Source organism: Apis cerana, linkage group LG5 (genome assembly GCF_029169275.1).
Source record: "Apis cerana isolate GH-2021 linkage group LG5, AcerK_1.0, whole genome shotgun sequence".
Taxonomy (NCBI): Eukaryota; Metazoa; Arthropoda; class Insecta; order Hymenoptera; family Apidae; genus Apis; species Apis cerana.
Window position 1 is genome coordinate 5,010,736 of NC_083856.1, and position 14,288 is coordinate 5,025,023.

A 14,288-nucleotide genomic window follows, 5' to 3' on the forward strand; every position below is an offset into this window, starting at 1 on the left:
TTAATATTTATGTATTTTATATATTTTATATTATATACTGTATATATTTTAATATATTTTTAATATATTTTATACATTCCTAATATATAATTAATAAATGTTAATTATACATAAAATACAAAAATAGAATATATTTTTTTTATAATTTTAATAAATAATGATATTAATAATATTCTTTTAAAAAATTAAATAAAATATATTTTACATTTTTATAATAATTTTTACTTATATATAAGAATTGTAAATATATAAATATTCAATACATTATTTTTATAAAAGCAATTTTTAATTTATTATGATTTTAACATAAAAAATAATTTTTTTAAATAAATTTCTTATGTGCTGCTAAAATAAATAAAATTAAATATACTGGTGAAAATGGATTTCCTATATACTTTATATACATAATAAGCAATTTATATTTAACTATTTTACATTTGTTACAAAGCCAAGATCCCTAGGAACCATATATTGTTTAACTGTTTCATCAGTTAATTTACTTCTAGCTTCTTGATGTGCAGCTATTAAAGGCTGTAATACATTAATTAATTCTTTTTTAAGTTCTCCTGTTAAAATTTCTCCACTAGTATAATCCTGAAAATTTACATAATATTAGTATTATATATACATATATAAAATATTAATATAAAATTGAGAAATATATTTTCATTTTTATGAAAATTTTACTTTTCTAAGCTGTTCTAATTTTTCATCATCATCCAGAAAGAATCGTAACCATTGATATGCTATATCAATATTACAATTGCCACCTAATTGTCTATGTTCTTCAACAGTAGCTTGTCCACCTGAGAATGCATGTTTATTAACTTTGTTTTTTATTTGTTTAGCAGTATCTGTCAGAAATATTGCAGTATTATTATTACTAGCAGACATTTTTGTTTTAGAGCCTTGTAAAGCAGGGAAGAATATAGAATGTAACAAAGCTGGTTTTGGATAGCCAATTTTTGGTGCAATATCTCTTGTCATTCTGAAATAAGGATCTTGATCTATAGCACATGGTATTAAACAATTAACTTTTGCATCTTTAAAAATAAAAGGAAAAGTTCCAGAAATTGCTGGAGCAGCTTGAGTTGGTGGAAATGAAATTTTTCCAATAGGATCACTATCTCCAAATCCAAAAATACCTTTCACTTGATTAAATGTAATACTTCTCTGTATTCTAATCATATTTTGATAGAATGCAGGATTATTTCCAATATGTTCTAAATTAGAAAAAATAAATGTATTCTCTGGTTTAAATCCAAGAGCAATAATATCTTTTGCATTATTATAAGATAATTTAATTGCATCTTCTATTTTTATATTTTTCCATATTGCTTTTTCATCATCAGTCAATTGAATAACTAAAGGAACATGAAATACATCTTGCAGCCATTTACAAAACATAAATGGTATGAGATGTCCTAAATGCATAGAATCTGAACTAGGTCCTCTACCAGTATAAAGATAAAATGGTTTTCCTTGTTCATAAAGATTTAAAATAGTATTCATATCTCGATGAGAAAAGAATATTCCTCTTCTAAGAAAATGATGTGGTTTATGTCCAGTGATTTTCTCAAACCTAGCCAATAGTTCTTCATCGATTTTTGAACTTCCAAACTTTTCTGTATAATAAATAGAAATTTTATAGAAAAGAGAATTTATGAGTTATTATATATAATTAAATATATTTATCATATAAATTTTATCTTTATCTTCTCTTAGAAAGATACGAAGAATTTATAAACTATGAAATTAAATTAATAAAATAGTAATAATTTTATTTTTTCATAAAAATATTTTTTAAAGCTTTCACATAAAAGATATTTTTAATGAAACTTACTAATAAGTTTATCGTAATCAATTCCGGTCTCATTTTTGGTTACAACATCCCAAGGTGTTACAATATCCTCCTCATCCGTTTTTCCATTTATCATTGATATGTCAATTTCATCTTTTTGTGTTGTCATTTTTTTTTAAATTTTAATCACTTCTTGACTTTTTTGTACAACTAAACAAAAATTTCTAAGGTTTCTAGAAAAGTATGTCATATGCTACATAAATATGGTTACAAATCAAGGAGGTTATGTCGGTATCTATATGGGATATAATTTCTGCGCACGCATTTACATTTTCAAGGTAGAATTTTCATTAATTTTATATTTTTTTTTAGATGTGCATTAAATGTATTATATTTATAATTTTAAAATAAATTTATATATTAATTATCGTATTTTTAATATTTAAATTATGTAATAAATTGGAAAAATATATAATAAATCGTATTTGAATTATTTGAAATACCTTTAACGTCACCTCCGATAATAATTGAGGTAATGATTGTGATATATTTTATTTTCAAATTATTTACTAGGGATTTTTAATAAAACTATTTATTATTTTTGCAAGTTTTTTTATTATTTCAAAATTTCAAGATTAAATTATAAATTATTACTTCAAGTGATTTTTATCTAATCAATATATTAAATATATCTTTCTATATATATATATATATATATTACAAAAACATGTACTTTTATATTTATTATATACTTAATATTATATTGTAAATAAATTAAAAAATAAATAAGTATTGTGAAAAGAAAGTATATATAATATAATAGAAATTTAATAGAATACAAATTTAAAGAGTAAATCAGTAGTTTATGATTTAATTATAATTAGTAATATGATTTAATTAAAATTTATTTAAAATTAGTTTGACTTTTTTTAAAGTATTCATAAAATTAATTTTTGTTTTAAAGTATAATATAAAGAATCATTTTATGAAACTATATCAGTCATAATTAATCGATAGATAAATTGAATATTGTAGAATAAAAATTGCTGTCAAATAGACAATAATAATATATCGATAATATATTATCTTTTTTTACTTAAATAACAGAATAGTTTCACATAAATTTATAGTTTACAATTTTGTTTTTATTTGGATATATTTCTGTATTTACAAAGAACGATAAAATATTATTTCATAAAAATATATCAGTGCCTCTTATTTTGACAAATGTTATTTTATTTGTACAGAACCTTGAATACCATAGAGCGCTATTAATCTATAACTTAAAATAGAGCATACAAGAACGAACTAAGATTTTCATTCGTTTGTTCCTCCATAATTTACATAAATGGAAGACATTTCATAGAACGAATCATATTTAAGGAATTAAAGCTATGAAATTTGTTTTTATTATTATACATATAATTAAAAAAATGATTGTACATCATTTACAGTCGTTAATAGTGAAGCATTAATATTTATTTTTAGAAAATTTAGAAAATTGATTTGTATTGAAAAAAAAATTTAAATTCAGATGTTTATTGAATCAAGTTATAAACTATTTTTAAAATTTTTTTATATAATATTGATTTTAATGAATGTACTAAATTTATACAAAGTAAATATAAGACAAGGATGCAAATAGAATTCATGGAAATGAAATACGATAAATTTATGAGTTATAAAAGTTCATAAATTTATATATTATAATTTTTGTTTTAGAATTTCTAATTCTTATTTATTTTACAAATGTAAAACAAGAATTTTTACATAATTTATAATTAGAAATTACTGAAAATCACGAATATTTATATAAATACAAAATTTTTAAAAGTAATTTATATTAATTGTAGTGAAAATTGAATTCATGCTATTAAATTAGTCTTTACTTTTTATAAACATTTTTATCATCACACATATTTTTATTATTAATTGAATTGAAAAGTAAAAGTTCTATAATATCAATAATATGAGATATTCATATTTAAGTGAATGTAGAATTTAAAAAAATTATATTGTGAATTATATATATAATTTTCAATATTTAATTATGAATGATTGAAAGAATAATCTGAGTCCTAAGATAGTTTTCTTTTTCTTTTTTTTTTAAAAGTTTGCAGTGGCAAAGCGATTTTTATAACAATATGATTTAATTAAAATATGATATAAAAATCAAAAATTTCGATAGAGATATTTATAAATCAATTCAAATATCAATTTGACTATGATTACTACGAGACATTGTAAAAGAATACAATCAAGTTAAGTTAAAAATTTTTTATCATATAATTATAAGCTAATTATAAGTTATCTAACTAATTGTAAGTCAAGGACTGACATTCACGTTAGAATTCATATATCGAAAATGTTTGGTCCTTACGTTCCTTCTACTGTACAATTTTCTTAAATAAATTACATCTTGCATTCGATCTAAAATGATTCTTGCTTGTTGCCTCTTGTGTTATGTGATTGTGTTTTTGTTAAAATATTCATATTCTTTGAATATTGTTACAAAGTAACATTCATTCATAATACTAACAATATTTATATTTGTTTTTAAAATGCCGATCATTGTTCAGAATTTTTATTTTAGAGAAATAGAACGAGATTGATTAGATTTCCTAATAGTTAATAGTAAATAATTATTTATCATCTCACGAACTATTAAGTTGTATGTATTAAATTAATTAAAATTGGATATGATTAAGTAATCGGTTATTATTAATCGATCGAAAGAGAAATGTAAAATTATGAAGTGTAACTTAAATGATATGAGCCGGGCAGATTTCGTTGACTGTAAGGACAAAAACTATCCATCAATATTTTATCATATATTTTATGAAAAACTTTGTTCATCAACAAATTATCAACTATAATCAGGTACACAAACGGCAATATATGTAGTTCACAGTTTAATGTCTTACTTTAATTCTTCAGAGGAAAACGAAAATTGTTTGAAAATCTTGCGTAATTCGCTTGGCACAATGTTCTGATAACGTTTAAAATAATATTGAAATATATTTAAATATCGGCCAAGTTAACCGTAATCAGCGAGACAAAATTTGATAAATATAATTGATATAAGATTTAAATAATATCTATAGATACAAATCCAGCTATCGTTGCTTTCTTAATAGCGATTTTCATCAATAGATTGATTCATTATCTATATATTTTTCGTAGTCATTCTTCTTTTAATATTTTACGCTTTGAATATCTTAATTTATACTAACATAAATATTTCAATGTGAATCGTGTAATATATTACAAATTTATAACGACTTTAATTCTAAGACTCCTTCTAGATTAATATTAAAATAAATTATTGTATTATTGTTATAGAATAAAATAGTTCTTTCCATAAATTCTTCAATAAAAAGTGATAAATTCTTCGTTCTTTAAAGAAATATTTTGATCAAACGATCTTTAGGAGTCAAAGGATTAATTATCGTCAAATAATTATAGAATTTCCTCTCTCACGTGATCGTTCTATGATCCTCTTAAAGACACGTCGTACTATCACAGTCCAACTTGAAAGTTCCTTTGTTTCACAATAATCTACATTTCAGTACGCCTTTTTTAAAAGATAGACAGAATAATTTTATCAGCATCGAGCTATTATAAAAATACAGACATGTAATCGCATCATTATACAACGTGATACATCATAAAAATTCTTGTTCGATGAACAGATAACATTGCAATCGAAAGACAATGCTAACTAACGATGTTTAATTTTATTTCATCAATGTCCATCTAAAGTCTAAATAAACGAACGATCATTTTGTTCATCAACTGATAAATCTATACTCTTACGCCGACACCATTGTCACTCTTTATTTCTGAAACAAGTTCGAATGTAGGAGTACAAATTTCAGTGGGTGTTGGTGTGGCGAGCGGAGCTAAATGCGAATTCTTAATAGACATATCTTTCAGAATATAATCCGCTCCAGGTTTGATACGTAACCTATTTCGATGTAACGAGGGTTCTAATCGCAAAATCGTGCACGATTTCATCGACAGGCATCTATTTCGAAACATAGACTCCGTAGACTTGCTTTGTAAATCGGCCTCGATCGCTGATTTTTTCAAATTGATCGTTGATTTGGAATCATATGGGGATAAATTATGTTCAGAATCTGATGTGAAATTAGATTCATCTTCGAACGATGTGAAAATCTCTGAATCAGGTACAGATGGGGCGCTGAAGAAGGATTCGCGTAACGATGATGTTAATGCGTCCGGACACATGAATGGATCCAGGGATGTCAGATCGTTTAGGTCGCTGCCGCTATTGCAAACCTGAAAATTGTTCACTGAATAGGACGAAGGAAATGTTTGATGTTCGGTAACTACATTGGATAGAATTTCTTGACTTCTCGACGATTCTGACCATTTCGAATCCGAAGGTCTTCTTGAACTAAATCTCGTGGAATCGTGTTCAGCGAAGATTGGCTCTGGTAATCTTCCTTCTCGACACTTTTCCGAATTTTTCAACAAAGCCTCGAACAGATCTATAGGTTCTATCGATGCCATTTGATCCAACGATGCCAAATTATTGAAGGAACTATCGTGACTAGATTTGTTCGATTTGTGATTTTCACTATAATCTTCGATATTCAACAAGACGGATGGTATCACAGGATCTGAATGTCTAACTGGACTTCTTCTATTACCCATTGGAGATTTCAAGTAATCGATATTAATGGAAGGCTTCGATTCGGAATTTTTCACGTCCTCTTCTTGCAAAGAGGCAAGAGGAAGTGGATCTATGGGACTCGGTGGTTCCGAATGTACCGTAGGTACTGCAAGAGTTTCCATGATTTTATAAGGCTCTAATAATCGGACATGTGTCATTGGTTCTATAGTATTGATCGATTCGGAATGTTTCAATATTTCCATATTTCTTCGGATTTGTAATACTCTGGAAGCTGAATCTGTTTTGGATTCCAAGTTTCTCGAAGTCAAATGATCTTGATGAACAAGATTGGCTAGTTTATTGGAAGTAATTGTCATATGTTTTGGCGACATTCTTTGTCTCGGACTGTCCAACAAACTCGATCTGGTGTTATCCGGTATGGATAGCGATGTATAACTGTTTTGCAGCCTTAAATTTAAATTTGGACTGTTTCGATCGTAATTATTGATCTTCATCCGTGGACGCGGATAGATTTGGAACCGTTTTTGATTCTCCAATTGGCGAGACAACATAATATGTTTAGCTAATCCTCCATCGTATCTATTATGATCTAAATTTTGTACAGAATATCTATGAGTTTCATTCACATTTTCATCAGTTGGAAGTCGAAGATTTACCTCGGAAGAGAGTCCTATTGCTGCCTTAATATTTGGATCCGATACAGAACAGAGATTCGAGTTTCTTCTTTTGATGTTAATAGGACTGAGACCGACATTGAAATCTTTTGCGTGTATGGTCGGGCTATCAGCACTGAGCATAGGATCCGACATGGTATTCATTTGCAATGCTTTAGGATTTAACGTGCCATCGCTCTTTAAATTCTGATACGAGATGAATTTTGGTTCCGATACTTTCGAGAAGTTCTTGCTAGCGAGCTTCTTGTGATTCAATCTTCTCAGATGTCTGATCTTGTTAAACGTTGGATCTAATAAATACTTGAGGTTTTTAATCTTGTCGATGTTATGATTCGAGTCGATCATGTGATTACGATCGATGATATACTTTAGATCGAGCATCATCGTGAGATCATGGATATTTTCCTCGATAATATCTTCTTGTCTATTCTCGGAAGAAGTGTGATCAATATTTCTTTCCGGCGAGATATCCGTGTGCTTCCCAGACACGTCTAGACATCGTCTGCTGGTATATAGAGTGCTATTTTGCTTCACTGCAAAACAATCTTCGACAGGATGTCTTCTGCCTTCGTTACTATTGTTCACCTCTGCTAATTCCATATTCGTATTGGAACCACGTCTCATTGGGGAACAACCGTAACGGCTGGGCGTCACTCCGAACAGAGCAACCAATTCTTCGGTAATTTTACCTGCAGCAACTCTCATCTCACCATGATGGAAAGCATAAATCCATGGGTTCACGCCACTATGCGCCATTATAGGCAATCCAAGCCATACGACCGCCCATTCGGTGAGGATTTTGGTACCGCAGAAAATATCTAGCAGCATGCAAGTCTGTAAGCAAATTTACCTTGTGTTAAGAAGATATTTTGTCTTGCTTTCAATTTGAATGAATAAGTAATATTTCATATCTTTCAAAGTTTCCTGAATAAGCTTCTAATGATTCTACTTTAAATTTTATTAAAACTGAATGCTCGTATAATTTCTCTCTTTTTTTTTTTCAGAGTTACTGAGAATATACAGAATCAATTTCTGAAGTTTTAATGATGTTTAACTTAAAATGAAAGGAATATCGTAGTGAGTATATCATGGAGAGATGTAAGATCAAAATGCATTGAAGAAAGTTTAGAAAGTTTCATCGTTAACTTGGTAGATATATACATATGTTCCTTTTGTTCAATTCATCCACGTGGATATATTAATGTATTCGCAATACGTTCGAATTATATATATTATCCGTTTTTAAATAAGTAGTATAAGTGTAGATTAAAATTATTTATGATCACCTCCATTTACGAAAATTTAATAAAGAATAACGATAGAAAATTTCCAATTTCGTATCAATAATTTTAAGAAATTTTATTATTACTCATTATATTGCATTGTAAATGTATTATAATTGAATTCACAAAAATTTTCATTATCTTTTATTTAATATTTCATCTTAGTTTATAAAATTTACGATACAGACATAATAGAAAACTTATTATCAAATTTTGTTCTATCTTTTAATTTCTGTTTTTTTTTTTTTTAACAAATATTATTTCCCATTCCAGTGGCAAATCAAATGTCGCAAAGTAATGAAATTTTATAGGAATTTATCGCAGAATTTTATTTAATTGATTTGTGAACTTCCACGTAAACGTGAAGGGTGGTTAAAATCGAGTATTTGTATTCGTTTATTTTATGATATAAAATTGTTTCTGTAATTATCGTTCAGTCGGAGTTATTTTTTTTTTTTTTTTTTACAATAACAGAAAGGGAAGAACTTGAATGAGAAGTTTTTCCTGAATTCAACTTCTTCACGGTTGGAAAGAATCCATTTCCGCAACTTCTTCGCTACAACAATTTACGAAAGTTACGATCGTTTTCCACCTTTCTTTTCTGTAAAATTTTTGCTCGTGGGAATGGAGATTGACGAGACATTTTATTATCACTTATCATTCACGCGGCACAAATTAATCATCAGTGAGTTTGATCCAAGACAAATTAGCTAAATTCTTTAATAATGAAAAAAATGAAACATCAATGTTGTAATAAAATTTACGAAGGAAAATATTTTATTCGAAAAAAGAAAAATAACGTAATTTCGTCGACTTTTTAATATTGGAAAAAATTTGTTTTTCTGTCAAAGCTGAAGACTAGATTACAGTTTGGATATTTTCGATTTCAAACGTAAAGTTTCATTTCACATATAAAAAATTAAAAATTTGATTTTTTGGGCTCGTAGATGTTAAATTTGATTTAAAAGAGACAATATTTGAAACGTAATAAAATTAAAAGGATTAATTTTAATAAAGAATGTAACGTTTAAAGAATGTAACAAGTACGTGAAATATTTGTTTTAACACTAATTTTATTACCTTTTCTACTACGTAGTGGAATCTTCATCGTAAGTTTATTAGATCGTTGCTCGTGTCACCTATAACTTTTCAAATTAGTTTAAAACTGGCGATCTCGTTTCAGAACTTTTCACCTTTCATATTCAACTTTGTGAAGCGCTTATTAAATTTTTTACATTGACCATGTTACATGTATTTTTCCCGAGTATGGATATTTCAAGCAATACTTCACGGTTTTCATATCGAATAAATTATTTATTACGTATTCTAATTGAAAATTATTTTTTTTTTTCCTCGAATAGTCGGAATCAGAGAGCTAATAAAAGTACGATGAAAAAGACAAACAAATTTTTGTTTTCCAACAACCACTTTGAGCTCTTTTAAATGAAATTATGCATTTCTGTCTTCACCGCATTACGGAAAAATAAATCTTGATGTACAAAAACTCTTTTTATTTTTCTTTCCCCAGATCCTAGAAAGAAAATTCTGTATATATTGTACTTTTAATATGCACGCTACGCGCCAGTCTTAAACTTTGGGACAGAGATCGGTGCAAGTGTGTATTCCTAATAAAGTAGAATTGATGTCGCGTAATTCCGACACGTGTGAGTAGTACAACCGTAATAATAGTCGTACGTGGGGCACATCGTAACACGCTCGGCTGTATGGCGCGGTGAAAGGATATTAATTTGTAAAAATTTACGGGATATATCGTGCTGGATTATTCGATTACAAATTGAGATTTACATAGTAATCGTGTGTCTATTCACTAGGAGAAATTATATAATATATATATATATACTCACTTGAAAGGGAAGCCAGAGAATGAGAAACGCGCCGACCGTGACTGCCAATGTTTGGCCGTAACGCGGCAATGCCAAGGTCTGCGTTTGATGCCTGAATGACAATTCTACCGTATAAATCGCACGTGCGTGTGCACGTGCCACCAGATACACGTACATGTAGCAACCGAGAAGAACGAGAGCACTGGGTGCCCACACTGCCACCACCAGGAACACCCTTACTGGTGGGAGAACCGCTGCGCCGAATCTGCAGTTGCCACTGTGAACAGAAAGCAAATTGATTTCACTCGTTAGCCAATCGTTATGCAACCGTGAGGATGATTCGAATATCGATTGATTGACTCGGTGCTTGCTAATTTACACGTGTGTCAGGTGAGAAGGAAGAGAATTTATTATATTTATCTCAATGAACGTTGAAGAAGTATAATATGAATTTTCTTTCAATAATTATTAATTATATTTAAGAAAATTAAGTTCTTTGTTTTATGATTTACAAGTTATAAAACAACGATTCATTATTATTTTAAAATTCCTGTTCACTTTTGGAATGATTCAGTTCTTCTTATCTCTATGCCCTTCGATTAAACAATTTGTCTTCGGTTAAAAAAATCAACGGGGTTATGTAAACTTTGTAGATATATTTATCGTTTGATGTTTAATGGATACAAGGAGATTAGATTGCTTTTATTATAGTAAAGCAAACACAGCACGTGGCGAAGTTAAAATAACGTAACTTCGTGTATCTATTGAATAACTATGCGAAATTTCTTGGAGTTTTTGAAATTTTAACAAATGATGAAAACATCATTTGCGTTTCGTATCATAATCTATTATGATTTAGAGATTCAATTCCAATTTTCACGTTATAAAAGAAAACGTGATTTAAATTAAACGGCAATCGCAAAATGCAATTCTACGATATCTGGCATTTCAAATTTTTATAAATTTTTACAAATTTTTCTATATTAAATTGCATACCGTAAATTCTGTGAAACGAAAACGCAAAGCGAAATCTGTCAAAGAATGCGTGCATTCCTAACGAATTTTATTGTTTCCACGAAACATAGAGAAAGAAGTTACGTTTGGGAAATTAGTTACGTTTGTTTACAAGAACAGAAACTGACTTCGTTGATTTTTCTTTTTCATTTCGCGTGAAAAAGACGCAGTCTCGATGGAACATGCGATTGTATTTCCTAGTTTGGTTCTACTGTTCGTTCTTGTTTGAAAAACGTGACTGGTAAACAATTTGATTTTAACAATTTTCAAAACGTTTGTCCAATTATTATGCGAAATTAGGAAAAAATTTATACACAGCTAATTCAATATTCTTCTTACAGAAAATTCCGATTACACCATAATTGATAATTATAAAAATAATAGATAAAAGATAAAACGAATGAAGTTTCATTAAAATCTCATTACAATTTAGAAATATTGATTTTAAAGACATAAACTAAGAGATAATTACCACGAATCGTTTAATAAGAATAAGATGATTTTCTTGATACTTAACTCGAACACGTTCCATGATGATAGAACTATATTAATTTCTTAAATTTTCCTTATTTTATATGGAGACAGGAGAAGATCACAGGCTATTATAAAAGATGAGTCGAAACTAAAAGATGGCTGGAAACACTGTCTTAAAATCACAAAGTCCACAAATTGATTCGTAAGATTCGATTAAAAGATAATTGATAAATTCCAAAGAAAATTGACTTAAAATCTTTACTTACCTGTGCGATTGAACGCCCACTATTTTCACGTAGATCAAAGGCGAGAGACCGACAGCGATCGCGTAGATCCAAAACACGGCGATGTACTTCTCGATGCTGCTGTGAGTGATGATGTTCTTGTACCTGAGAGGTTGTGCAAGCGACGTTAATCGGTCCACGGCAATCGCCACGGTCACCAGCACGCTTACGCTGCATAGCGCAATCACGATGCAGTATGGCACGATGCACAACGTGGAAACGCCATTTTCCGGTAAACCGGACAACTCGAGCTGCATCCCAAAAGGCATGAATACACCGACCTGCGTGCAAATAATAACGGATTTAGATATGTCGGTGAATTAGAGACGAGAAACGCCTCGACTTGGAAACTCTTGATAAACAACAGACATTCGGCTTTATGATATAATAACGTACGCATTCCAAAGCGTCCGTGTTATATGGATTTTCGGTCGAGGCGTTAGTTGCAAGGAGGTACAAAGTTGTATCGATCGTGTGAATATCGCGATCATAAAGCAAATCGATTCGAATTGTATATTGGGTATTAGCGAAGTGTGCTTTACTTTGGGTAATTAATCGGCTATAGAATGTGTACACAGTGCTTCCAAGTTGAACGATCAAATTGTTCTGATGGAGTTTACGATCAAATGTAAGGAACAATGTTATATCAATACAAGTTTCATTTGTGCTGGTTCAGAGTGACCTGAATCTCTTATTAAAGCATCTATGATATAATGTTTAAGATTTTAATATTTACGTTATACATATTACAAAAGAATGATAAAAATGATTCTTGTCGATCTTCTTTAAAAAAATAGAAAAATATTTTAATTTTTAATTAGATTAAATAATAAATATTAAATTGTAATAAAATCTTATAAAATCATGAAATTGTATTATTATTTAATAATTGAAATTAAACAAGGCTCAATTTTTTTTTTAACGAAACTCTTAATCGTTAGCGTTCGTATTTATCGCACATAAATATAGTATATAGTAGATATTTGATCGATTAATTTGGGGCAACCGTATATACTTGGAGTGAAACGTGTCAACATCAATCGCGATGAAAGGACTATCGCACGAGTTGTGCACCGAGAGCGGGGCCCTCGTCCCGTTTTCTGATTGATTAGCTGACTAATTAAAATATCCTGTTAGACCATCAATCTCGAGAAACAATGGGCAGCACTTCGATATCTCCTTTGTCATGGATTCTGATAAAACTTGGATGGATCTCGCGTTATACCATAATAATTCCTTGCTCCCTACTTTCAAACGAGTCCAAATATTTTTATATATATTTTTTTCCCTTTATCATTTACCACTGAAACGAGAGATAAGAAGCGTAATTTAACACATCACGATATATTGTAGGGAGGAAAAATCGATTGAAAGCTTACCCCGAAGTCGCTGACGGCCAAAGAGACTAGCAGGTAATTGGACGCAGTCCTCAGTCTCTTGTACCTATAGAAGGCGGCCAGGATAATGGAGTTTCCGGTGACGGTGATCGGCGATAAAATGCAGACTATCGACACTGCCAAAACCACCGAGATGGGACTGACGTCCAGCCGCGTATCGATCTTGGTAACCGTCGGTATAAGAGCGGTCGTCAATTCCCCGGAAACGGTGGACGGAAGCGGGTCCGTTGCGGGCGTTGACATTGTAATTTAAAAGCTGTTCCAACCTGTTCCCCTCTTCGTCTCTCTGCGTCTTCAAGTAAGATTCCGCTCGTAAACGTGACCCTCGTAGGACGACATGACGCATCCGCCAGGGCACGCCGATGGAAATTTTTCGTGAAAATCTTCACTTGATCGATGGTAACCTCGTATTTCCGCCGCGTCTCATCGTGCGGAGGCGTTCTGAAAATTTGAGATCGGAGATACGAAGATGATATTAGTTAAAAGTTTGTCCTAGATTCTCCATCTTTGACGTTTTAATTTCGCGCATCGTGCATGCTCGGTGTACATCGGGGAGCTGTAAATTAAATTCAGAGACTTATAAGGTAAAGCTGAATTTGCAACGAGGAGAAACGAATAAATGTAAATAATATAAGTTGTAATAAATTTAATTTTCTTTTATATTTTTTCAGTTCTCTCGAAAGAATCGAAACTTTCAAATTTTGCTTTTCTCGAAAAGAATTTTATTTTGCACATGGAAGATGCGATGTTTCTTGATTGCACCGTCGATTATGGAATATTTGATAATTTACAACAAAACGATCGATTTTAAAATTTTTCTTTTCATTTTCTCTACTTTATTATTTTTTTCCACAAAA

At 29.8% G+C, this 14,288-nt stretch overlaps 2 protein-coding genes and 1 long non-coding RNA gene across 3 annotated transcripts in view; 1 reads left to right on the forward strand and 2 right to left on the reverse strand.

Moving 5' to 3' along the window:
• Window positions 1–379: 379 nt before the first annotated feature.
• On the reverse strand, window positions 380–2,325 carry LOC107996526 (tryptophan--tRNA ligase, cytoplasmic). Its single transcript, XM_017054602.3, has 3 exons — window positions 1,844–2,325; window positions 688–1,625; window positions 380–594 (listed from the first exon to the last, which is right to left on the reverse strand). Exons 1-3 carry the CDS (start codon window positions 1,968–1,970, stop codon window positions 427–429), a joined length of 1,233 nt encoding a protein of 410 aa, XP_016910091.1. The 5' UTR covers window positions 1,971–2,325; the 3' UTR covers window positions 380–426.
• A 1,655-nt stretch (window positions 2,326–3,980) lies between these two features.
• The window catches only part of LOC107996605 (uncharacterized), a 90,357-nt gene continuing 80,049 nt past the window's right edge, over window positions 3,981–14,288 (reverse strand). Inside the window, exons 3-6 of the mRNA XM_017054760.3 lie at window positions 13,414–13,872; window positions 12,017–12,315; window positions 10,284–10,539; window positions 3,981–7,969 (exon numbers count right to left, since the gene is read on the reverse strand). Coding sequence (XP_016910249.1) covers window positions 5,606–7,969; window positions 10,284–10,539; window positions 12,017–12,315; window positions 13,414–13,674 — 3,180 coding nt within the window. The 5' untranslated portion in view covers window positions 13,675–13,872 and the 3' untranslated portion in view covers window positions 3,981–5,605. The remainder of the gene's footprint in view (window positions 7,970–10,283; window positions 10,540–12,016; window positions 12,316–13,413; window positions 13,873–14,288) is intronic.
• Window positions 9,997–12,904, forward strand: LOC133666068 (uncharacterized). The gene is made up of 3 exons (XR_009829624.1): window positions 9,997–10,652; window positions 11,618–11,952; window positions 12,050–12,904. It is a non-coding gene; the product is annotated as an uncharacterized LOC133666068 (long non-coding RNA).

Bases quoted from the DNA above. Each gene is read 5' to 3' on its own strand.
- LOC107996526 (XM_017054602.3), bottom strand. From the start codon at position 1,970: ATGACAACACAAAAAGATGAAATTGACATATCAATGATAAATGGAAAA. The intron at 1,626-1,843 runs GTAAGTTTCATT...TTTATTATACAG, and splicing joins TGATTACGATAAACTTATTA to AAAAGTTTGGAAGTTCAAAA. The intron at 595-687 runs GTAAAATTTTCA...GTAAATTTTCAG, and splicing joins AATTAGAACAGCTTAGAAAA to GATTATACTAGTGGAGAAAT.